Source organism: Lonchura striata, chromosome 21 (genome assembly GCF_050655825.1).
Source record: "Lonchura striata isolate lonStrDom1 chromosome 21, ASM5065582v1, whole genome shotgun sequence".
NCBI classification, from domain to species: domain Eukaryota; kingdom Metazoa; phylum Chordata; class Aves; order Passeriformes; family Estrildidae; genus Lonchura; species Lonchura striata.
Genome location: NC_140723.1, coordinates 4019939 through 4044660, shown reverse-complemented (window position 1 = coordinate 4044660; position 24722 = coordinate 4019939). Strand labels below are relative to the sequence as shown.

General features: G+C 60.1%; 3 protein-coding genes across 20 annotated transcripts in view; 2 read left to right on the top strand and 1 right to left on the bottom strand.

Annotated features, from left to right (window-relative positions):
- Positions 1-6974, top strand: part of CHD5 (chromodomain helicase DNA binding protein 5) — a 32623-nt gene extending 25649 nt beyond the window's left edge. Inside the window, exon 41 of the mRNA XM_021534258.4 lies at positions 6952-6974. Within this exon, the coding sequence (XP_021389933.2) occupies positions 6952-6959 (8 nt within the window). The 3' untranslated portion in view covers positions 6960-6974. The remainder of the gene's footprint in view (positions 1-6951) is intronic.
- Positions 479-19757, bottom strand: KCNAB2 (potassium voltage-gated channel subfamily A regulatory beta subunit 2). 13 transcript variants are annotated; one of them, XM_085558848.1, is made up of 17 exons: positions 18865-18950; positions 13369-13487; positions 12953-12994; positions 5122-5165; positions 4717-4754; positions 4465-4544; positions 3963-4007; positions 3763-3807; positions 3637-3680; positions 3425-3511; positions 3097-3141; positions 2207-2292; positions 1871-1991; positions 1665-1759; positions 1354-1474; positions 1185-1273; positions 479-875 (listed from the first exon to the last, which is right to left on the bottom strand). In XM_085558848.1, exons 2-17 carry the CDS (start codon positions 13443-13445, stop codon positions 786-788), a joined length of 1149 nt encoding a protein of 382 aa, XP_085414974.1. In that variant the 5' UTR covers positions 13446-13487; positions 18865-18950; the 3' UTR covers positions 479-785. The 13 variants fall into 13 exon arrangements, with proteins under 13 accessions (XP_085414974.1, XP_085414973.1, XP_085414977.1 ...); XM_085558847.1 differs by lacking the exon at positions 18865-18950 and adding an exon at positions 16596-16736; XM_085558851.1 differs by lacking the exons at positions 3097-3141; positions 18865-18950 and adding an exon at positions 19739-19757.
- NPHP4 (nephrocystin 4) overlaps positions 19311-24722 on the top strand; it is a 19781-nt gene continuing 14369 nt past the window's right edge. For all 6 annotated transcript variants that reach the window (XR_014949786.1, XR_014949784.1, XR_014949783.1 and 3 more), the window contains exons 1-6: positions 19311-19762; positions 20607-20738; positions 22401-22573; positions 22903-22967; positions 23238-23393; positions 24126-24262. Coding sequence is in view for 2 of the 6 variants with exons in the window: in XM_085558840.1 (XP_085414966.1) it covers positions 19625-19762; positions 20607-20738; positions 22401-22573; positions 22903-22967; positions 23238-23393; positions 24126-24262 (801 nt within the window). In the remaining 4 variants the exon portion in view is untranslated. The remainder of the gene's footprint in view (positions 19763-20606; positions 20739-22400; positions 22574-22902; positions 22968-23237; positions 23394-24125; positions 24263-24722) is intronic.

Below are 24722 nucleotides of genomic sequence, written 5' to 3'. Positions count from 1 at the left end.
TCTGTGTATGTAAATAGGTATTGATCTCTCAGAGACTGATGTCAGGGATAGAAGTGGAGGTAGAGCTACATCTGTATCTACGTGTGACTGTGTGTGTGTGTCTGTAGACACCCCTGTACCAGGTGTACGTGGGTGCGTGTGTAGAGGCTTTCGGTAGCTTTGTGCAGGTACAACTGAAGGTGCCTGTGGGCTGTGTTCACCTCCACAGCTGCTGTCTGCAAATCCACGCGTGTCTGCCTGTCCCTGCATCTCCGCGTGTGTCCACGCACACCGACACTCACACACTTGCCCACACACACTCCCCTGGCCCATCCCCTCCCGCAGCAGAGCCTTGTGCTCGCCCGGAGCATCCCAGGCTCTTTCCACAGCGAACTCCCTCCCTGTCCCCATCCCACCCACCCCTTCCCCAGGAGTGGGTGCTCGCCGGGAACCGCAGCCCCACGGCGCCGGTGCCGTGGGAGAGGGCAGAGGCGAGGGCTGGGGAACAGCTTCGTGTTGTCGGCCTCGTGGGCGTACAGCACCCGCGTGCGCCCCGCGCCCGCCGCCAACGCGGAGGCAGGAGCCACGCATGCATCGGGTCCCGCGGGCAGGGCGGCCGGGCAGCCCGGGGCTCGCCTCCCGCCGGCCGTCCCTGCGCCGCGGAGCCACGTCCGGGGCAGCGCGGGCGGGAGCGCTGGCTCTCGGCGCTCATGGTGCGAGCCACACTCTCCACTTCGCTCCAACAAAGCGTTAAGCAAGCGAACGGGCGGCGAGGGCTGTGCGGCGGGCGGAGCGCTCGGGCGCGCTTAGGATCTGTAGTCCTTCTTGCTGTATGGTTTGTTGCCCAGGATGCTATCGATCTCGTGGACGATGGAAGACGACAGCTTTGGAAGGACCTGCGGGGGATGGAGGGCAACGCTGGGAGTTGGGATTGTGACCGTAGTGTGCACAGGAGGATGCTCACCGCCTCCACCACACCATGTTCGTGCCACAAGCCCCAGCTTGCCGGCAGGGTGACCCAGTTAGTGAGAGCCTGAGTCAGGCCCAACCCTGCCCCCTCTGCCCAGCAAAGCCTCGTCTTTGCTTCTCGCCTTCATGACAAGCAAAACCTGTCATGGAGCCGGGTTTGCAACCCTCTTTTCCCGCACAGTGCAGCACTGCAATGAGTGCTGTGGACAAATGTTGCTCCTGCTGGGAGCACTGACCTGTATTGCTCCAATATTCTCCATCAGCTGGTCGGCATTGGAGGCCCCCAGTAAGACAGAGCTGACACCCTCATTGCGCAGGCACCAGGCTGGGATAGGAGGGAGAGCAGAGCTTGAGCATGGCCCAGATATTCCTGGTGTCACCCCCAGCTGTCCCCCACCCTCTTACCGATGGCGAGCTGGGGCAGGGTGCAGCCCAGGCGCTCAGCGATGGCCTGCAGCTCCTTCAGCTTTGCCTGCTGCCGCCGGCCCTCTTCACTCAGGATCTTGTCCTTCAGCCACTGGTATCCCTGGAGAGTGGGAAGGGGCGTTGTGGTGGGATCAGGGTGTACCAGCACCTTGCACAGGCAGGGCATCCCCAGACTCCCTAGGTTGTGGCTCCTGAAGTTCCTGTTCCCCTAGGGACTTTGCAAGACCCCTGGCCCTGCTCCCTCAGCTCTGTCCATCCCCATGTGCCTTCCCAACCCTGGTGCAGCTCACCTTGAGTGACGCACGGGAGTAGGGGGGGATGCCCCCATCGTACTTCCCCGAGACGATGCCACAGGCCAGTGGGGACCAGGTCATGGCTCCAACACCTGGGGACAGAGCAGAACAGGGGGATGACACCGCTGCTCCCAGCTCCCCCAGGGGCCTGGCCTCAGCAGCACTGGGCTTGGGGAGCTGGGGAGGAATCCCCACTGTCATACCTATCTTGTGGAAGAGCTCAGGGAGCTGCACCTCCACCTTTTCCCGCTGGAACATGTGGTACTCGGCCTGCTCGCAGATGGGTGGAATCAGGTTGAACTGCCGGGCCACCGAGTACGCCTCCTGCAGAAGAGACAGGACCCTCAGCGCCCTGCCGCTCCCCCCGAGCCCCCTGCCGAACCCCCCAGCCAAGTCCTGAGCGGCCACCCCGAAAAATAATTAAGGCTTAAGTGCATCTGCACACGCTTGGCTCGCAACAGCTGCTGTCCAATTAAATCAACGTCAGCAGCATCACTGGGGCTGCTCTGCTGCGGCCGCCCCATCCCCTGGGCCCCTACCATGATCTCCATGGAGCTCCAGCGTGAGGTCCCCCAGTACATGGCCATCCCCTGGTTGATGACATGGGTCATGGCTCGCACTGTCTCTGCCGGGAGGGAAGGAGAGAGTGGCAGGTGGGGTTTAGCAGGGGCTGCACTGGCAGCAGGGGGCTTGCACCGCGCTGATGGCTGGCGAGCATCCCACTACCCAATGCTGCTGTGGGAGCTGGGTGCTGTCCAGGGGATGCTTTCAGAAGAGCAGGATGGGGAGAGAGGGAGCAGCCACTCGGGATGTGCCAGGGACCTCAGCCGACCTGACGTGCTCACACGGTGCCAGGCTCTCCCTGCATGGACAGCAGCCTGAGGCTTCTGCCAGTGCCCCCATGCCCTGTGGGGTTACCAGCACTGGCACTGCTGCAGGGGGAGGGACTGATGCATTGCCTGCACACAGCCATGGAGGGAAGCCTGAACCCTGTGTGAGCCACTCAGGGGTCTTGGGGGGAGCCAGCCCTGAGCCATGCGGGCTGGGCCAAGCCAAGGCGTGCTCCTGCAGCCAAAGGCGAGCAGCGGGGAGGGCAAGGGGCACGAGGCTCACCCGGCCGGCACCGGGGCACACACCCCAGCATGCTCATAGCTGCCCCGGTGGGGAGGGACCCTGCTGCAGACCCTGGCATGTGCCAAGGGTGCCCCATGGCAGGAACCCTGGTGGGTGGGAGCCTCTCTGCTTTTTGTCCTTTAAACTGCAGTACAGTCTGAAGGGCGAGGGGGGTTTCTGTGTTGTGCTGCTGCTGCCTCTGCATCTCATGGCAGGGTTTGCTTGAGAAGGGGGGAACAAGGATGGGGGATCACAGAGGAGTGGGGGCTCTGCCCCAGGAAACACCGCTGGCGGGCAGAGTGCGGGCAGGGAGTACCTTCTACGATGAAAGTCCTGGACTTGGAGGAACTAAATGGGTCCCCTGGTGATAAAAGAGAGATTTAGAGAAAGTGGAGTCACTGCTGCTGGGACAGGGGCAGTGACCTGCCACTGCACCACCAACCCTCCCCGCTGTGGCCCGAGAGGGTCCTGGCACCGGGCAGGAGGTGGCAGAAGTGTGACTGTGGCATGGGCCAACCGTGGTGGCAGAGGAGCGGATTCTGCTTGGGAGGGAAAATGCCCTTGAAACACAAGCCTGGCGCAAACCAACCGTGACGGCGATGAAAGGCGGCGGGGAGGAGCGTGGCACCGTGGCGCACACCCACCTTCCATCGGCGTGTTGGGGTCGGGCCGGTTGGCGAACACCACATCCACATACTCTAGCTGCAGCCTCTCCAGAGATGCCTTCAGACCTGCAGCACGGATGGGGCTGTCAGGCATGCTGAGCCCCATACTGCCAGCACTGAGGCAGACAGTGGGGCACAGCCTGGCACCGGGGCCAGCAGCGCCTGGCGAGTGCCCTCACCCCTACCCCTACCTTCTATGATGTGTTTTCGGGACAGGCCCCTCTCTGTCTCAGCCCTGGAAAAAGAAAGGTGGGTGAGAGCCTGGGTGAGAGCCTGACCCGTGCCAGCTGCTCTGCTGGAGGGAGGGTGTTACCTACTTTCCTCCCCAGAAGATTTTGGTGGTGATGACCAGGCTGGACCGTCTGCAGGGAGAGAGAATCACTGGTGGTGGCACCCACAAAGCCTTGTGCACCCTGCCTTGGATGGCACGCTCCTGCCCAAGGCTGCTCTACCAACTTTCCCCAGCCCATCAGGACTATGGCATGGTCTTGCCAAATAGGGATGACGTCTGGCTTACCTCCACCCTTTCTTCTTGATGATGTTCCCCAGCACCACCTCGGCCCTACAAGGGAAAGGGACATCAGCCATTGTCACCTGGCAGCTGCAGCCATGGGAGTAGTGACAGCCAACAGGGATGGCTCCAGACCCCGGGAGAATAAGAGGCAAATGCAGTGGCTGTGGGGACACTGATTACCCCTTGGCTGCAGTGCCCAGAGCCAAGCTGCCCCCAGTGCATGAGCTTGCTAATTTTAAGTGAATGCATGGGCACATGACAATGCCCTGGGCCAGTGTGCCCTGGGTACAGTTGTGCTGGGAGGGTGCATGGCTGTACCTGATACAGGCCACTACAGGAAACATGGGACTGCCAGAACCAGCTGCCATGAGCAAGTGCTCAGAGCCCCATGCTGGAAGCTGCTTTGCAGCTGGCAAACCTGGGATATTCCCATTGCCACTGTGATTTGGTGGGCGTCAGGGTGTAGGGTGAGACCCCTGTGGTGCTGCCAAAGCAGGGTACCTACTTGCCAGCAGCGTAGACTTCTGCCGTGTCGAAGAGATTAATGCCGTTGTCATAAGCTAAAGTCATCAGCTGCTCTGCCATCTGCGAGGAGAGAGCGGGGTCGGTGAAGGGGGTGGCCAAGAGCCGGCGCACGGGCGCGTGCGCAGAGCGCTGCTGTGCACCCAGGGCACAGCCACGGCTGTGCTGGCCCCATCCCCTCCCCACTCACCAAGGAAAGGCTGGGAAGACACAGGGTGAAGGGGTGCAGCCTTACCTCATCTGTGATCTGCCCTCCGAAAGTCACCCATGTTCCTGCAGGGGAGAGAGAGGTGTGTGCATGGTGAATGTGGTGAGCAACGAGCGCTGCCACTTCAAGCCCCCGGCCACCCACCCTGGCTCCCTCAGCACAGCCCTGGCACGTGGTGGCCACAGCTGGCCCTGCCGCGTGCACTGTGGTGCTCCCAGCACGGCCAGTCTCATCCTATCGTGTCAGAAAAAGAGAAAATAATTTGACAATTTCTGGGCCGTGACTCAAAACAGCCGCAGGGCTGAGGAAAACCCTTTCCTTCCCTTCGCAAATATTACTGGGGCAAGCGAGCGCTGCCCTGGCCGGGGAGTGCCGGCAGCTGCTGCGGAACTGAGGGGATGCCGAGGGGCTGTGGCAAACCCTGGCACTTACCCAGACCCAGGCAGGACACACGCAGCCCAGACTTCCCGAGGTTCCTGGAAGACAGAGACCATTAGGAAAGGTGCCAAAAAGCCTCAAAACGCCGTCTCATGCATCCTGCATGCCACCAAACACACTGGGCACGAGGACTGGGAGGTGTGGTGGTGGTCCCTGGTCTCCATCCCCACCTGGGATGGTTCCACAATGAGAGTCCCTTCTCAACTGATTAACGAGCCATCCCAGGCTGGGCATCCCGCAGCTTGGTGGTGGCACTGCCTGCAACTGCGCAGTGATGCTGTGCCCGGTGGGGCTATTGGGACAGCAGTGACCTCGTTAAAGTAGCTCTGTGTGATGAGGCTGGGGTGTCCGTGCTGCTGGCACTGGGGAATGAGACTGGCAAAAGAGGAGCTGACATGCTGGTGGTTGGGACTGAAGCATCCCAAACATGGCATGAGTTGTGCCTGTTCTCTGCATCACACAGGGGAGAGCAGGGCTTGCACCAGGCGAGGGTGCTCAGGAGCGGAGCAACACCCCGGAGAAATGGAGCACCCCAGAAAATCTGACCGGCACAAGGAACTGGAGAACAGCTTTCAGGAAGGGGGCCAGGCTGGCAGACGCCTTCGCTGTGGTGATGGAGAGCCAGTTACTTGTTAAAAATGACAAAGGCTCAAGAAATGAGCGTTAAAATAAATAAAGTGTAGGTGAGCCGCGGCAGCTCGCCCGCGCGGGTGTCGCATAGCAACCGGAGGCACCGCCACCGCCGGCACCGCCGACACGGGCACCGGCAGCCGGGCAGGGAGTGGCTGTGGCCCAGCCACGGGCAACCGTGGGCTGCACTGAGTCAGGGCAGCATCGCTCTGCACTGCCATCCTATCGCCCAGCATCTGGAGGCACCAGCGCTCCCCCTGTCCCGCGGCGTTTTTAGAGCATTTTGTGGTGGGGAGAGGTCATGGCCATGGGCCAGTGGTGGCTCAAGCCCCCATGATGGGGGTTGCCATGTGGAGAGGAGAGCACCTGTCCCATCCTGGACATTCCAAGAGCATTGCTGAGGTTCCCCTAGGCAGGTGACCATTGCTACTCTTGGCTTCCCAACCCAAAAGTGTGTTGACAGGCTGCCCAATAGAGATACTGGCAGACCTTGGGAAGGCCAAGCATTCCCCTACACTGCTATGGCCTTCCTATCCCATCCACTTGCTTGGAGCATCCCCCTGTGCCACTGTCCCTCCAGCAGCCACCAGTGGGGACTCCTGAGCTGATCACCCGTTTTCTGGGAGAGGGTGTTGCTGGTATGCTCCTCCTCTGGATGAGGACATGACTGTGGGCAGGAGCACTGAGCCCTCAGGATGCCACCGTGCATTGTCCCAGTACTGCTGTTACCACCACAAGGGTTTGGTGTTTGAGAGCTGGACAGAACTGGACCAGCCCCCTCCCCAGTGCCCAGGTAAGGGGGCTCAGCTGATTTGGACGACACTGGTGGATGACACCCAGGGTCACCTGAGGGCTCTGCTGGCCTTACACACTTTGTTGCCTAATGCTGGCACATCTGGGCTGCAGCGGAGGCACGCGGCCGCTGGCAGCTGGACCATGGCGTGCAGGTTTATTTGGGGGGGGCCCTACCCTGTCCTGCGGTCCATGCTAGTCAGGGGAGAGCCCCAGCCCCACACCCAGGTGCACACTCAGCCTCAATGGGAGAAGCCCTCAGTGCTCTTCCCCAGAGCCAGGACATGGGGTGTATGAGCCCTGTGGGTGCTCTTTGGGGGGTCCCCACATGCACACACCACCCCGTTTCCAGAACCACCATGGGCAGCCAGAACCGCTTATGGTTCTGCTCTCACTTTGCAGGACACTGACTCTCCTGCACCGAAAGGATGCCATGGCAGCCCGGATTAACGCTACCGTGACTCCCAGACCCCCCCGGCTCGGCAGCCAGCCCGGTTTGGCAGACACTGAGGATGCTACTAATCCTACTCTGAATTTTAGGGTCCCTTCTCTCCCCCATGCTGAAGATTTTACGCGCGGTTGGATCAAAGCTGCCCTGAGGGGACAGGAGCAAAGAGCGAGGAAGCGCACGGAGGCGCACGGTCAGCACTTTTAGCGACGAGAAACCGACAGAACCGGACGCGAAACGGAGACAAGGGGAGAGCGGAGACCAGTCCCCCCCTCGGCGCCCCGATCGCAGTGAGGAACAGGGAAAGCCCCAGCAGCGCCCGTTTCCTACCGGTATTTCATCCCCGGCTGCTTGACGCTGGAGTCGCTGGAGGAGGGGGCGTTCTGCACCGAGAGCTGCCCCAGGCTGCGGGCCACCATGGCCACGGCGCGGAACTTGCCGCGGGTGCCGAGGCTGGGGCTGCCGGCATTCTGTCGGTTCAGCCGGTCCTCCGCGCTCCGGCTCTTGATGCTGTGCTCGGAGCACACAAAGGAGACCTGCATGCTGCTCCGGCGGGCAGCAGCGCCAGCTGCCTAAATTTAGCCGGCGCCCCGGGCGAGGCGGGGAGCTCCTCCCGCGCCGCCAACGTGACGGCGGGGGGCTGCGGGGCGGCGGGCGAGGAGCGCTCCCGTCAGCCCTCCTGCCCTCAATATTTGATGAGCTCAGGAAGCGAGCGAGCGGCACACGGGCAGGTGGGGGCAGGAGAGGCAGAGCCGCCGCCGGTACCCTCCGGAGTGGCCGTGGCGGGGCATCCCCCCCGCGGGTACGGCTGCTGGCCCAGCCCCGCTCCGGCTGGGGATGCGGAGTGATAGCGGCAGATTCTCCTGCACGGCTCCGAAACGAAACCCTCTCGCAGCAAGGCGTGTGCATCGCCGGCCCCACGGCTGGGCGACAGCGCGGGTGGCAGAGCCCAGATGTTTGCTAAAGTTGTCGCCCTCGGCGCCACAGCCCCAGCCGCACATTCCCCCTATTTTTCCCAGTGCAAGCGAAGTCGAGTGAGGCGAATTCCAGCCTAGCACCTCCTGCCGAATCAAGGGCACAGGTCAGCACACTACAGCACCGTCCTGCGCCGGCTGCCAGCACCTGCCGTGCTCCTCAGGATGGAGCAAAATGCAGCGATGGGGCTTGCAGGAAATTATGCACATTTGCCCCAAACCTAATGAAAAATCTTGTAATCTCCTCTGCTTCCCTCTCTCGTAAAGCTCCTTAGCTGGTAATCCTGCCAGCAGCAGTGCCGGCTCCAGTGCAGGGGGGACCTGGCAGCAGTTGTCAGCCCCCAGAGGATGAGAAACCCCACAAATTTTGGTGGCAGCAAGGACATGACCAAAGAAGGAGCACCTTTGGGGTGTCTCTGCCAGCTGCTCCCATCAATAAATAATGTCCCCATTAATATTAGATGGGCTCTTGCCACTGTGTAAATGTTACCGCGGTCATTGCGAGCAGAGGGGAACCTGACCCGCGGCGCGGCACAGTGCAGCACGGCAGGAGCCAGCACTGTCCCCCCACTGCCAGCTCCCGGGGGCTTCGCTGCAGTGGGGGACAAGGGGCACCCCTATATTGTCACTGGAGAACAGCCATTGTCCTCAGCACTGGTGCCTCCCAAAGCCTGACCTGGGTTACTGGGGGTGATTGGCCCTGCACCCCATTGCCCCACCTGCAATGCAAGGGGAGAGGTGCATTGGGCAGGGCAGCCCCATCACTCTAAGGGGCTGTGGCCACCTCTCCAGCTGCCTGGAGTGTCCTCCTGACAAGGACATTGGATGAAATCCTGATACACCTTGCACCAGGACCCACATGCAAAATTAATGATGCATCCGCTCTGTGATGCACACCCATCAGCCAGGGGGAGATGCACACTCGGCAGGTGGAGATGTACCCCAGTCAGATGGAAATTTACACCCGTCAGGTGGAGAAGAACCTCTGTCAGGTGAAGATTTACACCCCTCAGGTGGAGAAGAACCTCTGTCAGGTGAAGATGTACCTCTCCAGTCAGGCAGAGATCTACCTACATCAGATGGAGATTTACACCTCTGAGGCAGAAACAGCTCTTTGGCGGCTGTTTGCTCCAGGTGCCTAATCTTTAAAGCTCAGAGGCTGTCTGCATCTGCAAATGCCCTAACAGCAAACAGGAATGTCAAGTGAGAAGCTCACAGATCACCAAGTAGGAAAGTGCTAACGGCGCTGATCAACCGCTGCCTCTCCGCGCACGCCGTGCCAAGGGCATCGGCTCCTCGCAGCCTCGGCGCGGCACAGGGGAGCCGAGGTGAGCTTAGGTGAGAGCCGTTCTCCTGACGAGGTGTCAAACCAGCACCAAGCAGCGTCCCCCGTGTCATCCCCTCACCTCGGCCCTCGCGGCGCTGCCTTACCTGTACTTCATGCCAGTGGTGCGGGCGGTACTGTCGGCCAGGGAGAGCCCGTGCATCCGCAGGAACTCCTCCAGAGTCTTCGCCCGCGCCGCCGCCCGCACATCCCGCAGCCGCCGCAGCTCCAGCCCGTCGGCCGCCCGGGGGGCTGGGGGCAGCCCCCACTCGGGGCTGGGCCGGCTGGCCACGCTGCGCAGGCTCTCACTGTAGGTCATGGAGAGCATCCTGCCACCCGAGCGTGGGCTCTGCCGGCCAGCCACGCCGCCAAACACTCTGTGGTGCTACGGAGAGAGCTGGGAAAGCACAACATGGGCTCCCTCGCCACTCAGGGCACAGTCCTGCCTGCATTGCCATGCCAGAGTGGTGGCACCCACCCTTGCTAGGACATGTGGGGACCCTAGCAAAGCCAGTCTCTTCAGCGGAGCAAAGCCTTGGCGTGAGAGCTGAAGCACAATGGGAGAAGCAGCAGGACAGGTATGTGGCACAGTCCGTGTCGGAGGCTGCAGTAGTGCCTGCCACAGCTGCCCCAAGCCACGATGCAGCAGTGTGGCCTGTGCCCCGCTGTGCTGGCTCCCAGCTTGCGCTGTCTGGGCTGCACTGGTGTGCATCTCTGCGAGGGACACAGTGGGTCCCAGGAGCTGGCTGAGGCATGGCGAGCAGCGGCACAAGTACTGCTGGTGAGAATCTGGCACTGCGCGCCAATGGGCAAGGAAAATTGGGACGGGAAAGGGGTCCCCGTGGGGCTCCCTGGAAAGGGTGGACATCGGCAGAGGGTCTGTGGGCACTGGGTGCTCACGGTGCCTGCGTCACGCTGCCGCAATGTGCGCCACCAGCCAACACCTTCCCCACCACCGCGGCAGCGACCTCCCAGCCGGTGCAGCTGCCGAAAATAGCCTGCTGCAGGGTGGGCTCCTCACACACCCGAGTCCTGCCGGTCTCCGTGCCTGGGACCTCACTGGTGGTGGCACCTGCTCGATTTCTGTGCCTCTCTCTGTAACTTCTCTTGTTTCCATTGTCTGCAGGGAGCAGGGACTGGGGCCAAAACTGGTGTTGGTGCCAGAGTGGCCACTGGGGATGCACTGTGACACATCTACACCGGCATCAGACTCCAGCCAGGCTCCCACTGGTGGTTTTTTCTTTCCCTGTGAAACTCAAATTGACAGCTGCAGGAGCCAAAAGTGAAGGACTCTCTGCCACTGAGGTGTGACCTCCAGAGGAAAGGAGAAGGAAGCCCAGAGGATATGGAGAAGCAGCTGGCCAGGTATGACCAAAACCCTGGGGGTCTCCTCTGACATCTGGTGCTGCCAGAGACCACTCTGTGCTCCTCCTGCTTTGTAGCAAGGCCTTGGGAAAGCCAGGAGACATGGAAAGAAAACCTTTCCCTCTGTTGTGGCAAAGTCAAACTGAATCCTGTTCATCAGCCTCTTCCTGCCACACCTCAAAGCTGGAGACTGGACCCAGCACTGCCAGCATCAGCCCTTCTCTGTGGCTCGTGGCATTAATTAGGGCAATGCCAGTGGCTCCTGCTGGGTATTGGCACCTGGTGGGATCTCCCTGTTCCCAGTGGGATCTCCTTGCCCTGGTAGGATCCCCTCACCTGACAGCAGCAAGGAGAAACCTGAGCTGGCTGCACCGCTGCTCTGCTGCAGCCAAATGGCTGCAGCAAGCAGAGCTGGGGGTTTGATCTGGGCTGCTCTGAGGAACGGGGTGGGAATCCACCAGCTGCCCTGTCTTGACACTTCCCTGATTTTTGGCAGAACAGAACTGGAGAGAGAGTGGAGGTGGTGGGTGATAGCAGAAATCCCAGTGCTCCTGGGATGAGTGGCAGCAGGGCTGCAGGATCTGCCAAGGATGAGCTATGCCATGCCCAAGCAGGAGAAGCTGCTTTGCGAGGAAGGAGCAGGGATGGGGAACAGAGCACAGGCTCTGTGGGATAACAGCACTGTTAGCAGCATCAGGGCCACAACAAGTGGGTGACTTGCAGGGCAGCTGCCCGGAGAGATACCTGGCCAGCCTGGCTCACCAAGCTGGAAAACTGGCAGCCACCAACCTGTTTAAAGCCAGGAAGACCCCAAAGTCCAAAAGCAAACCACCCTAAACCATCAAATCCCAAGTCACCCTGCATGGAAAATCTTCCCGGCTGCCCGCAGCGGATGCCCCGTGCCGGTGCCCGTCCCCGCTCATCGCCCACCGTGCCCAGCCCCGACTCACCGCGCCGGGGAAGCTGCTCAGCAGCAGCGCAGCTCTGGGCGGCCGGGCTGCCCCAGGGCAGATATAAGAGCCGCGGTGGCCGCGTTGTTTTGCATTAGGGGAGTGTCGGAGCTTGGCGTCCAAGGCACTTGGCGGCTGCGCCTGGCCCCCAGCGTCCGGCTTCTCGCCGCGCTCCATTAGCCCTATTAGGGGATTTTCTTCCTTGCGAAGGGGAGTTAAATTATTCATGGAGCCTCACTAAAAGCCCGGGGATGGGCTGCTGCTGCTTTACCAACGCTGGCACCGCCTGCCCCTCACCCTGTGGTGACGGGTCCCCGTCACCAGCACACAGGGCGGTGGGGACGGCTGGACACTGCGGCCATCAGGGAGCAGAGACGGTGCCCTGAGGCAGACACAGCTCTCCACGGTCCCCGCGGCAGCAGAGTCAGAGCTGGGCTGTGCCAGGACTGAAAGGCAGCCTCCACCAGGAGGGAGCCCCGAAACGGAACTGGAAGATGAACGCGGGTGGTTACTGCCTGAAGGCAGCCTACTGACAAGCTGCTGTTGGCCTTGGGAGCCTTTTGCACCAGATGTGTCCAGTGGTTCAGACCAGTTCGGCAGCCAGAACTTGCCCATAACTGGGGCTCGGCAGTGCTGGTGGCAGCACTGGGACGGACACTGTCAGTGCCACTGAGCCATCCCACCTCACCTCCTCATTGCCAGCTCACCTTACTGCCTCCCGTCATGTGTGGGATGAAGTAGGGAGGCCACAGCTCCGTCGAGAGGCATACCCCAGTCCCCCACCCCATGGCAGCCAGGCCAGACCCAGTCCCACTCCACTGGGCTGCTGTGGCCCTGGAGCAGCTGCTGGCAGAGTGTGTGGGGAAGTGCTGCCCTCACTTCAGACAGTAAAAGGGTGATGGGGACGACTGTTGCCTCCTGAACCACTTAATGAGACTGCTCCTAATAGCAGGAGCCACGGAGCAGCTGGCTGGTTTCCCAGAGCTGCACTTGGGAAAAGCTAAGGGCTTCTCCAGGCACAGGATTGGCATGGGACGCTCCCCACAAGCTGAGCTGAGCCCCACACCCCACAGCGGCTGTCCCCCACAGCCATGTGGCCACACTCTGCTGCTTGGACAGCCCATGAGAACAGTCCCCCCCAGCCAGCCACACCCCAGGGTCACCACACTGAATTCCAAACCCACGAGCAGGTGATGAGGCGATGCCACATGTGATGCCCACCACACACGGAGGGACCCTGGTACACTGGGCAGGGCAGTGCTGTGCTGGCATTATCTGGGCATGGGCAGGAGCCATGGCTGCTTGCTGGGGGGATTCTGGGGAGGGGAAGGGGCCTGGTTACCTGTAGAACTGGAGCTGGCGCTTGGGGCTCCCGTATCTCGCGCTTCCGACAGCAAAGGGGAGAGAGAAGAAAGATGCCACAAACCCCGTTAGAAAGGAGGAGCGGGAGTGAGTGGCAGAGTCAGCAGCTGTGGGAAGGATCAGCGGCACCCATCCATGTCACAGCACAGTGCACACTGCAGCAGGCACTGGCACGACCCTGAAAGTGCCCCCTATGCCCAGAACAGGCACCAGTGACCCAAAACGCTGTTGCTGCTGCTGCTGTGTGGGGGTTTTGTGCTGGAAGCCTTTGCACAAAGCGTGCTGGGGCAGTTTAGGAGTATCAGGGCAGTTTCAGGGAGTGTAGTGGTTCTGGGTTGCCACAGGCTTGGGTTTGAAGCCCCACAGGGTCCCCCCAGCACTGCCCTGCATCCTTACCTGTAAATCATCCCTGGGGAGCCCGTCTGCCGCAGCGAGAGTCGCGCTGGGGAGTCAGTGGTGGATTCGGGATACATGGAGCCAGCCTGGGCTCCCCGGAGCCACTTGCTGCCTCACCCCTGCCACAGGGGAAGAGGAAAAGAGGAAGAAATTAGTTTTTTGGGGCACGCGCATGACGACACTTCCTGCTGCAGGAGATTTTGAGCCAGATGGGCACGTGGCATTGACAGCAGTGTGGGCACGGTAGCTCGGCTGCCTCAGACCCTGGGGCTCACACCCTGACCCACTGATCCCAAAACCATCTCGCCCCAGCCCTGTTCCTCTGACTTCCCAGCCTAGCTGCTCTCTCCAGACTTCTGGTGGTCTTGAGACCTCAGGAAATCGTGAGGAAACATGGGCCTGAAAAACAAAGCATTCTGAAAACCCTGAAGCTGCCCCTGAGGGTCCCTCTGAAAGGGACAAAGTGATGGAAGGAAAACAGTCTCGCTTTTCCTGCAGCCCACATGTGACTGACTGGGTGCACAGGGGTGAGGGAGCTCTGAGGGAAAGTAGGGCTCACCCCCAGGCACCCCTGACCTCCTTGTCCCCATCCTCATGGCAGGGGCATCCAGCATGAGTCCCCGGGAGCTGTGCTCCTGCTCCTGCAACACTGTCAGCAGTTTCCAGTATCACAGAAAACAATGACACTTCCCTACAGAACTGGGGCTGGGATTTAAATTTATCCCTTCTTTCTTTAGGCCAGTGAGATGCCATCTTTATACTGCAGATCACAAGCTGCTCTGTTTCCCAGATAGGGACTGAGAGATCTCTGGGCTCCTGGCTGCCCTGGGCTCAGTGGGAGCATGGCCTTACACAGTGTGCTCATGTCCTGGCACACATCCCGCCTGCATCCTGGCACAGCGTGCCTGCATCCTGCATCCCTCCCGCATTCTGGCACAGCGTGCCTGCATCCTGCATCCCGGCACGGTGTGCCTGCATATCGCATCCTGCCTGCATCCCAGCAGGGCAGTCTTGCATCCTGCATCCACATCCTGCATCCCTCTTACATCCCAGCATAGCGTTCCAGCATCCTGCATCCCTCCCGCATCCTGCATCCCTCCGGCATCCCGGCCCGGCGTGCCTGCATCCCGGCGCAGCCCCTGCAGCCCACGCAGCCCAATGGCAGCAGCTGCGGCAGCCGAGCCCATCCCCGCGGAGCCGCCCACCGCAGCTCCCGGCCGGGCTGCAGCCCCCGGCACAGATCCCCACCGCCCTCCTCCTGAGCGCTGCAGGAGTGTGTCTCCTTTGACCACAGCCGCGCTGGAGCCGGAGCCCAAGGAGCCTCAGTAGAGCCGGTTTTATTTTGGAGAAGTCAGGAGGGAGCTGCTCTCTCCTGAACCCGCAGCACTGACCTGAGCCCGGAGCAGACCCTGCCGAGCCCTACAACCAGGACCCGGCTGGGCTTCCCAAGCCCTTGTGACCCCCGGGCTTCTCCCGGGTGCTGGGAGTGCTGGCCCCGCAGCTCGCACGGCCTCGCCTGGCGGTGGGCAGCTGCCCGCAGCACCGCAGCTCAGCAGCCGCCACCGGCCGGGCACTGTCCTGCCCGCTCAAGAGCCCAATGACACTTCGTTAGTGGCAGCAAAACAAAGCTGAGGGAAGCTGGGGGACACCCGCAGCGGGGACAGCTGGGCCCCCGTGTCCCACACAGCCATGCAGCTCCTTGCTTGCACTGCCACAACCCCGGACTGCTGCGTGGCTCAGGACTGGTCGATCCTGTATCCCAGGGGGCTGTGGTGCCAGGAGCGCAGATCTCCGCAATTTTCAGCAGAACCTGATGCCCCTTCCCTGCTGCCTCTCAGCAATGCTGTGGGGACCAAGTGCAGTGGCTGGCAAGTTTCTGGCAGTGCTAGAGGGACTTTGCTGGCAAGCACAGCTGGACCACGGGCACACAGGTCAGGGCTCTGCACCCCGAGGAGCCAAAGTGTCTCAGCGTTTGAGGCCAATTAATCCCTCTGAGCTCTCTGAGCCAAAGGCACCACCAAAAGTCCAATATCCTTGGTGTCAGCAGCTTGGTGCTTCCCTGAGACTGCTCCTGCACCTCCAACTTCCATCACGGCACAACTCAGCTGTGAGTCTGCAACTGCAGGAGTTTCAGCAGTGGCCTGAGAGGGAAGAAAAGTGTTTTCTTCTGCAGGATGCACCCAGGAGTCAGGTGAAGGACACCCTCATGATTTGTGCTTCCACCAAGGTTCATTCCTATCCCTGGCAGCACAGTGGGGTACAGGAGTGTGGATGCTGCAACATGGATAGTTTATGATTGGGAAGCCCCTGGGAGCTGGGCCAACACGGGGGGGGGGGGGGCTACATACTGCAGCCTGCCAGACATGCTGCCATCAGAGTAGGAGCGGGTGAAACTGGACAAGGAATTAATGCAAATGTAGGGACGAAACTGCTGCTTCTGGTGAGCCTGATCCTCCAAGGATGAGGTCCTGGGACAGGGAGCGCTGATGGATCCTTGCCCTGGGCACCCAAGTCAGGTGAGGGATGCAGGCAATGTCGCATCTCCCCACGCCAGGTGCCTGTCCCCATATTTCTCCCCTTTTTTCACTGTGTTTGCAGCACAGCGAAATGCCCCCCTCCACACCACGGGGAAGGTGACTTTAGCTCAATGACTCACGCTGCCCTCCCCTGTCGCCTCGGCACCTCCTGTCACCTCCTGCCGTCACCTCTGTGCTCATGCCCCGTGCTGGTCCCGTGCCCCCCCGCTCCCCCGGCTGCACCGGCGCCGCAGGGATCCGCAGAGCAGCAGCCCTGCCCCTTCCTTTGGCCCGGGAGCCTCTGTTGCGGCGCAGCATCTCCCAGCCCACCAGGGGCCTCCGACCGCCCGGGTGGGCTCCCGCGCCGTCCCCAGCGCATCACCGCGACACCGCGGCAGGCGGGCGCTGGGGACTCCGCTGCGACACGTGAGGTCGCCCGTGACCGCCGAAGCTCCGGCACCGAGCGCTGCTCAGCTGCCCGAGTCAATGACACAGCCCCAAAGCACGCGTCGGCCGGGCTCATTCCGGCTTTGCCGTCACGTACACCGAGCTAAAGTAACGGGGTCCACCGGGCTGCCCGCGGGTCCCTGGTGTGTGACACTGCCGGTTCCCCGCTGTGTGACACTGCCAGCTCCCCGCTGTGTGACACTGCCGGCTCCCCGCCGTGTCCAGCCGAGCCGCGGCCCCGCGGGCACCCAGCACCGCACCTACCTGTCTCCGGTGCTCGGACGCAGGGCGATGCGCGGTCGGGAGGCACAAGGCAACGAGTCAAACCCCGCTGCCGGCTCCGCGGAGCTCGGGAAGCGGCAGAGCAGCTGCTACAGCCGGCGGCAAACGCAGCGGATGGCGGTTCCTACCCCATTCCCGCTCCGTCCCCGGGAAAAGGCGTCCGGCGGAGGGGGAAGCCGAGCCCTCCGCGCCCCGGGATGCGACAGCACCTAAGGGATGCTGCAGAGCCGTCCCCGCCGCTCTCACATCCTGACTCGGCAAGTTTGGCTCCGCCGGTGGCTGCAGCCGGCTCCCGATCCCGCCGGTGCCTTAACCGTGTCGGCGCCGCAGCCCGGCACCGGCAGCGCGTGGGCGAACGAGCGGCTGCCACCAGCCGCCCCTGCGCAGCTCAGGCGGGGGAAGGCTCGTCCGGGGCCACGGGGAGCCTGGGCAGGAGCTGCATCATCACTGCCTCACATCGCGCCGGGTGTGCTCCTCTTAAAATAATCAAATACAGCGTCGGCAGGGATGCTGCAGGGTTGCCTCCAGCACCAGGGTCACCCGGCTGCTGCGTTCTGCCGCTAGCCACCCATCCTCTTTGTGCTCATCACGCCTTCTCAGTGCCTTTGGCTTTTTGGCTATCTTGGGCAAAAAGACCAGCCTGGCGCGTGCCACCTCAGTAAGTGGAGCAGGCTGGTCCCTGTGGCAGTGCGACTCAGTGATCCCGCAGTGATAACAACACCAATGCAGCTGGATCTAACAGGAAAGCTAGAGGCCAAGCCAGCAAAAAGGGGTCAGGGTTTGGGACAGGCTGCTCACACAGTGGTGCTCTGGCAGCTATAAATTAGGAAAACCTCGTTCTTCTCCCTCAGCTGAATCCTGTTCAGATTCACGGCAGCATCTTGGCACTTCCTCTGCCATTTCAGCACGGTCCTGGCAGCGACGGGGCCAATAAGCACACTGCCTGCTCCAAACCATGCTGACACTGACAGGGACCACTCAGCACTGCCAGGGTGGGTGATCCCAGCAGGCTGCCCGCTTTCCACGCCACAAGCACTTCCAGGCACAGCCAGAACAGGCAGGGAAGGCCATAAACCCCGTCCCGTTTGGGGATGCTCCCAGCACCAGCCCATTAGTGGCTTTGCTACCCCCACAGATGGTGGGAGCCATGTGCCAAGCTGATCTGCTCCTGCTCCGTGATGCATCTGACCCACAGACCGGCAGGCCACGAGCAGGAGGTGACAGCTGGCCCTGCCACCACCTTCCACATCAAAACAATAACAGTAATAACGAATAAAACCAGCAGCTCTCTTGAATCTGCCGTTGGCAGCTCCATGTAGAGGCATTTTCTGCTCACCAGCTGGAAAATCACTGCATATATGCAACAGGCCTGTATAGGGGATGTGACAGAGACTGGATACATCTCACCCAGCCTGCTCTGGCACTCACCCACTGCTGTGCCGTGGCTCCCAGCAATGCTTGGGGGAGAAACCCGTGGTTTTGGGAAGCAGGCTGGGTGCCCTGCCAACACCTGCCAGCAGCACAGACCACGTCTCACCTGGACGAGAGCCTCCGGTGCCCATGTGAGCAGTCCCGTGCCGGCCGTAGGTTGAACAGGCAGGGGGCCTATGGGGGTCCCATCATAAGGAAAACAGCCCCCATAAAAATGCAGGCTGGCGAGATAGAGGCTCACAAGCTTCGGGTCTGGCAGAAGAAATGGTGAAGCAGCACCTGGGCTGCAAGGGGACTGGGGACCAGCCGCAGGGTTCAGCCCTCCGGTCACCGCAGCAAAGTGAGACAAGAAACGGACTAAGAAACGGCAGCAAACTGAAGGAAGCTGAAGGAACCGCTGAAGGAACGTTTGACACACTGTGCGCAATAGACTCAAGGAAAATCTAATATTCCCACCCTCTGTCACTAGGGCTTTGCCGGCGGCTCACACCGTGTTACCGGGGCTCCTGCCCTGCCTCTCCCGGTGTACGGTGACAGGCCGCAGGCCACCGGAGCCTCACAGTGTCCGCCTCGCCTCGCTGCAGGAACGAAGGGACAGCCAACCCCTCCCGGTCCCCGCACAGCCCAGGGTCCCACAGGGCCGAGAGCAGGCGGCGGGGCGAGGGCCCCTCTCTCCGCACCAGGGAGCGTCGGGAGGGGCATGCCGCGGCGTGGCCTCGCCCGTGGCCCTGCCCGTGGCCTCGCCCGTGGCCCTGCCCGGTTCCACCGCCCCCGGCATCCATCGCCCGGCCCCGGGCCCGCGCCCCCCGCGCCCCCGCACCTGCCCCGCGTCCGCCGCTCCCGCCGCTCCGCCGCCCGCCCTCGTGGGGGCGGCCCCGCCCCGCCGCGCCTGGCCCCGCCCCTCCCGCCGCCCATTGGCCGCGCCGCCCGCCTCTCGCGCCGCATGCAAATGAAGAGGGCGCTGCGCCGTTCCCATTGGCTGCGGAGCCGGCCGGGCCCAGCGCAAGGACCCGCCCCGCGCGGTGCGGCACCATCGCCCTAGTAACCCGATGCTGAGCCGGGCGCGACCACCCGCTCTGAAAGGGGGAGGCCGCCGCTGCCGCCGTCGCTTCCGTGCTGCCGCCGAATCCCGCGCCGGTGCAGAGTCGCTCCGGAACCGTCTCACTAGTGACTGTCTCTGCTTTTCCCCGGCGATGGGGCCCGAGAGGTGGACGGCGGGGCGGCGAGCGGCGGCAGCGCGTCCATCCCCCCCTCGGGCCGGCGCGCGGTTGGTTGGGCCCAGGAAGATGGCGTCGGGGCGCGGTGAGCGAGCGGGGGGGCGCGGGCGCTGAGGGACGGAGCTGGCTCCTGTCCCGCTCCCACACACCGGGATCCCGGAGGTGCGGGGGCCGCGCGGGCCGGCCCTGCCCTGGCTGTACCCGCGTGCATCCCCCGGCGGATGCGAGGCGGGCCGGTCGTGTGGCAGCGGCTGTCCCCACGCACGTGCGGTTGTTGCGCGGGTCCGTGTGGCTGTGTTCCCGCAGGGCGCGCGTCCCCCGGTGTGCCGGCCCCGCGCCCGCCCTAGCTGGCCCCGGGAGGCGATGGGCGAGTGGGACCGGGTGTTCCGGCAGCACCTGCCGCTGCCGCCGCACCCGCAGCGGCGCCGGGCCCGGCCGCCGCCGCGCTCCGCCGCCTTCCGCTGCGTCCTCAAGTACCTGCACGGCGCTGCCCTGTCCCAGGTAGGGGCGATCGGCCCCGCGAGGGGACCCCGGCAATGGCCTGCTGCGCCCGCTGTTTCTGCTGAGTCTCACTCTTCATCGAATCATGACATAGTTCGGCTTGGAAGGGACCTTACAGATCATGTCCTTCCACCCTCCTGCCGTGGGAAGGGCTAGCTTCCACTAGACCAGGTTGCCCTTTCAAACCCACTTTGAATGCTTCCAGGGATGGAGTAGCCGCAGCTTCTCTGGATTAACTGTTCCAGTGCTTCGCCATGCTAGCAAGGAAGAATTTCTCCATAAGATCAAACCTAAATTGCTCCTCTTTTAGTTTAGGCCCCCTCTCTCCCTTATTCTGTCACTTTCTGTGTATGTACAAAGTAACTCTCCATCTTTTTTCTAAACCCCTTTTGGCATTCCTGTCAGTGTGTGTGGGCCTGAACTCCCCATGACAGCTTTTGAAGCAAGTTGGTTTTGGGGAGAACTAACTGGAGATCTCCCAGAAGCGCAAAGTTCTTTCAATCCCATGCCTTGTTACCTGTAAATCTGAGTTAGCATTTAATGATTTTTTCATTTGTTTTTTTGTTAGCTTAGGTAAGTATATTTAAATTAAATTTTCTGGATAGCACTTTAACATCAATTACCTCTTAATTCTATGCTTAATGCTCAATTTTCCCACTTTTCCTTTGCTCTGTCAGCCTCTGGCTTGGGCAGGTGCTGCAGCAATGCATGAAGCTGTCTGTGGCCATGTGCCTGATTTGGGCATCCTTAGAAAACGGGAATTATATCTCTTACCAAAGTGTGTTCTGAGCTTTGGGGACGCAGAGCTGGCTTGTACCCAAAGCTGGTGTGTTGTGCCTTGCAGGGAGCCCAGTACCAGCTGCGCCTGTCCCTTTTCGATGCCACCTACCACCACTTCTTCGGGAGGACATGGAGGAGCAGCTGGCGAGCTGCCAGTGCTGCCCCACCACGCTCGGCCAGGGCAACGTTCGACGAGGTGGGGGCTGCCAAGGGTCTGGGAAAACACAGAACCAAATTCTTTCCCATCCCAGTGCTTCCTGGCCTTTTGCCCAGGGTGCATTTCAGACTCTGCCCATTTATGAAGCTTTATGTATGGTTTATTGGGGAAACTGGGGCGCTGGGTTCCTCTGAGGCTGGTGCCACTGTGTGCCACCTGCTGTGTTCAGAGCTGGCAGCAGAGAGCAGTGTTTCCCCACAAGTGGAAGGAAGGGAAGGAGCAGCTGCCCACCCTCCTGCACAGCGCTTCTCTCTCCTTATCTGGGAACTAAACTATCCCAAAGCCACCCTTCAATACGCTGCTGATGCCAGCAAACCAGTGTGTCCCTGAATGGGGAGGCACCGCTGCCCTGTAGCATGAGCCAGGTTTTCCATCTCTGTTTGCACTTCCTCAGTGCCACAGGTGAAGTGAAGCACAGCTCAGCCCTCAGCTCTTCCTTCTTTTACATTGACAGCAACATTGAGGGGCGTTGATGTGTGCATTTTTCTCCCAAGTGTTTCAGTACTGTCCCAGCCTGGTCTGTTTTGAAGAGGGATGGATTAAAACTAGGGCAGGGAGTGCTGCAGAGACAGCTGAATGCTGGGAGGAGCTGCCTTTCCAAATACATTCCCAGCATCTGCAGGCTTCCTGGGTGTTTGCCGTGTGGTTGGGAGCAGTTGGCAGGAATTTTGGGGTGTTGGGGGACTGTGTTGCAGCCTCACTGTGGTAGCTGGATTGTGTTACCTGCAGGGCTTGGTGATCTGCATGCGAGCTGAGATCTTTCAACTGCAGGAAAGTCAGCAGATCATTGCTAGGAACAGTTCAGGTGGAGCTGGAATTGATTTGTGATAGGTGAGGTCAGGAGGAAAGTCACTGCTCCAGCCAGTCTCACCAGAGCAGGAAGGCGTGAGGACAGGATTAGAGTCTGCTTGTGTGGTGGGTTTTGTCCTCAGGGTCTAGGGGAGAGGAATGCAGTGACAGAAGCTGCTGTGTGCAGTCAGGAGGGGCCCTCGAGCTCAGTGGCACAGGGCATTCCCTGTCAGGGCTCCCTGTGCCTTTGCAGGGTGAACCTTGCTCTGCAGGCACAGCAGTCAGGTCATTAATCCAGCACCTTGCAATAAAGGCTAATGGAATAACGATTTATGTCCCAGGGTTTATGTGGGAATGTCTCTCTCTGTTATTCCTTCTTGACAGCCCATATTGCAGTAAACAATTTCCCTGAAACACTGCAGTAATGAGTTTTTAATAGAAGGATGAACCTAGCGTTAAATTCTGTCCTGGGGAGGTGAACCTGTGTTCTGTCCTTTCCTGCCCTTAGGTCCAGGCTTCTCTTATGTCTCTCCCCATTTCAGGAAGGTTTCCAACTCCTTTTTTCTCCTCTAATGCTGTAGGTCTGGGGGGCATCAAAGCCCTGTTCATTTGGGGTCTGCAGGCTGTGAGTTGCTCTGGCAACAAAAAAAGTTTAAAAAAATATGGTGCTTGAGACTTAAGGGCTGAGATTTCGTAGCAGTGTCAGAAGTGATTTGCCATTAGCTTCTGTCTGGAAGTTTTAGTGGATGTTCTGGTTGTGCCACTGAATGTCCCAGCAGAACAGGCATTGCTCTGCCTGCATCTGCCGCTGCCAGCTCTGAAACAGCTCATCTCTGTCCTTTCCTGTCCCAGGTTGTTTACTTCCACACCTCCTTGAACCACCCCAGCATTGCTGCTGTTGTGGAAGTGGTAATGATGGCTGGGAAAGGGGATGGGAGCTCTCAGCACCTTTCCTGTGGCTTTGGAATCATCCCCCTCTTCCACGGCGGATCAGAGGTGACAGACCCGGCCACTGAGGACAGAGCGTAGGTTCCCCTGCTGCTGTGTGACAGGTCACACTAAGAATTGAGGTGGCAACATGCACGGCTGCTTTGGTGGGGTGGGGGGAAGGGTGGTCCTGGGGCTGCAGAAACAGAGACAGCATTTAGAAACCTGGAATTCTGCACTCTGGGGAAGCAGTGATGGGTTTGGAAGGAATGCCTGTCCCTTCCCTAAAGGACAAGGCTTTTCAGGAGTGGGTTGGGTGGTTTTGCTGCTGAGCAGGGGCTTTGTGGAAGATGGAGATGTAATGGAAGATGGAGATGTGCTTCAGGGTGGATTTAGTGACTGCTGCACATGTGTTCCTTGCTTTCAGGCTGAAGCTGTACCATGGGACACCACGTGCCCTACTGCACCCACGCTTCCAGGACCCTGCGGAAAGTAAGCAGCAGCCAGAGGTGGCATCTTGGTCCCTTCTTGGTGGCTTCTCTTACCCAAATGTGTGTTGTATGTGTCTGCTGGATGTGAGACATGGTCTGTGCCCTGGTGCTGCTCAGTGGATGTGCCTTACTTCCAGCTGGAAATGGCCTGGCTGGGCAAACATAGATTTTCCTTTGCTCCTAGTACATGTACTCACAGATTCATTCAATACTGGGGCTTTGAAGCTGTCTCCCCAGTTTTGGTCATTTTGGGATGTTTTCTTTTCTTCAGAGAACAAATACATGACAGTGATGGAGAAGAGCCACCTGCAGTATGGCCTGAAGTCCCACCAGCCCCTGGAGGCAATATTTCACCTGCTTCCTGAAAACCTTTTGATATCTGGGCTGCAGACTGTTCCTGGCTTGCTGCCAGCACGTGGAGACACAGGTAGGGCCTCTTTCCCTTTCCCTCTGCCTGTGCTGCTCCTGCTTTAACGCAGTGGGTCCCTGTGAGGCTGTGGGCAGGGCAGGCAGGGCACTGGGGTGGGATTTGTGGGAGCTCTGCAGTGTCTCCCCTTGTCAAGAGCATCTCCCTTGCTTGGGGCCACAGCCCTCATGCTCAGAGCTCAGTCTGGAATCTGTCAAAATGGCTCAGTCAGTTCCCTGTCCGTTAATTGCTTTGCTCCTAGGAAGCTTCTAGGGATAAGTGATGGTTGGTTTAATTACAGTTGTTCAGCAGAATCTTAAAAAGAGTTTGTGCAGCTTGTTTAAACTCCTTGGAGGTGGGTTCAGCATCACTGGGGCCTGGCAGGTTTGGCTGGATGAGCTCATGCCCACTCGGCTTTTGTTAATCTCTCCTTATGGCACACTGCCCTTCGAGCTTCTGCAATTAAAAAACGTGAGCTGAAGATTCAGAGGGTAAAAAATTCCTCAGAGTTCTGCAGCTGAATTATTCTTCAGCTTCCTGCCTGGAAAACCTACTGCTGATGGCTTTGGGGTAGTAACTGTTGGTACTGAAGCTGAGCAAGGTCTTGAAAGCAGCTGAGTCCCTGCAGGTGTTCAGGCCTGTACTCAGAAGCTGAGTGGGCAGAGCCACTGCTGGCACTGCAGGGCACCCCAGTACAACAGTGGTGGCTTTCTGTTTGTTTGGGAAGCCTGTGGCCACCACCTTGTCTTTCAGGTGACTGCTTGCAGAAGCCCCGGCTGATGAAGACGGTCACCTGCTATCTGGAGCGGCTTTTCATCCACTTGTACCCTTCCCTGGAGGAGTTTGAGGAGGAATTGCTGGATTTACTGAACAGTGATCGCTTACTTCAGGTAAGTAGAGTGCTGTGCAGGTGGTGAAACCCTGGCACAGGTTGCCCGGAGAAACTGTGGCTGCCCCATCCCTGGAAGTGTCCAAGGCCACGTTGGACAGGGCTTGGAGCAATCTGCTCTAGTAGAAGGGTCCCATGGTAGGGCATGGAGCAAATTAATGCTTAAGGTCAGTTCCAATCCCAACCATTCTGTGATTCCATGATTCCAGGTACTGCCAATGTGGTTGGGGCAGAGGAAGGCACAGTGTAGAACAGTAATTCTAGTATCTGGAATTATGGGTGGGGTGAAAAGTGTCAGGTAAGTGATATTCATGCATTTGTTTCTCTTGGAGTCTCCAATTTTTTTTTGCTGTGGAAGCCTTTAGCTTGCATCGCTATTGGATTAGTACATGTGTGCTCTGTGTGGGCTTTGTTTTGAACATCCAGACACTCATAAGCAGAATTTGGGTTTGCTTTGCTGT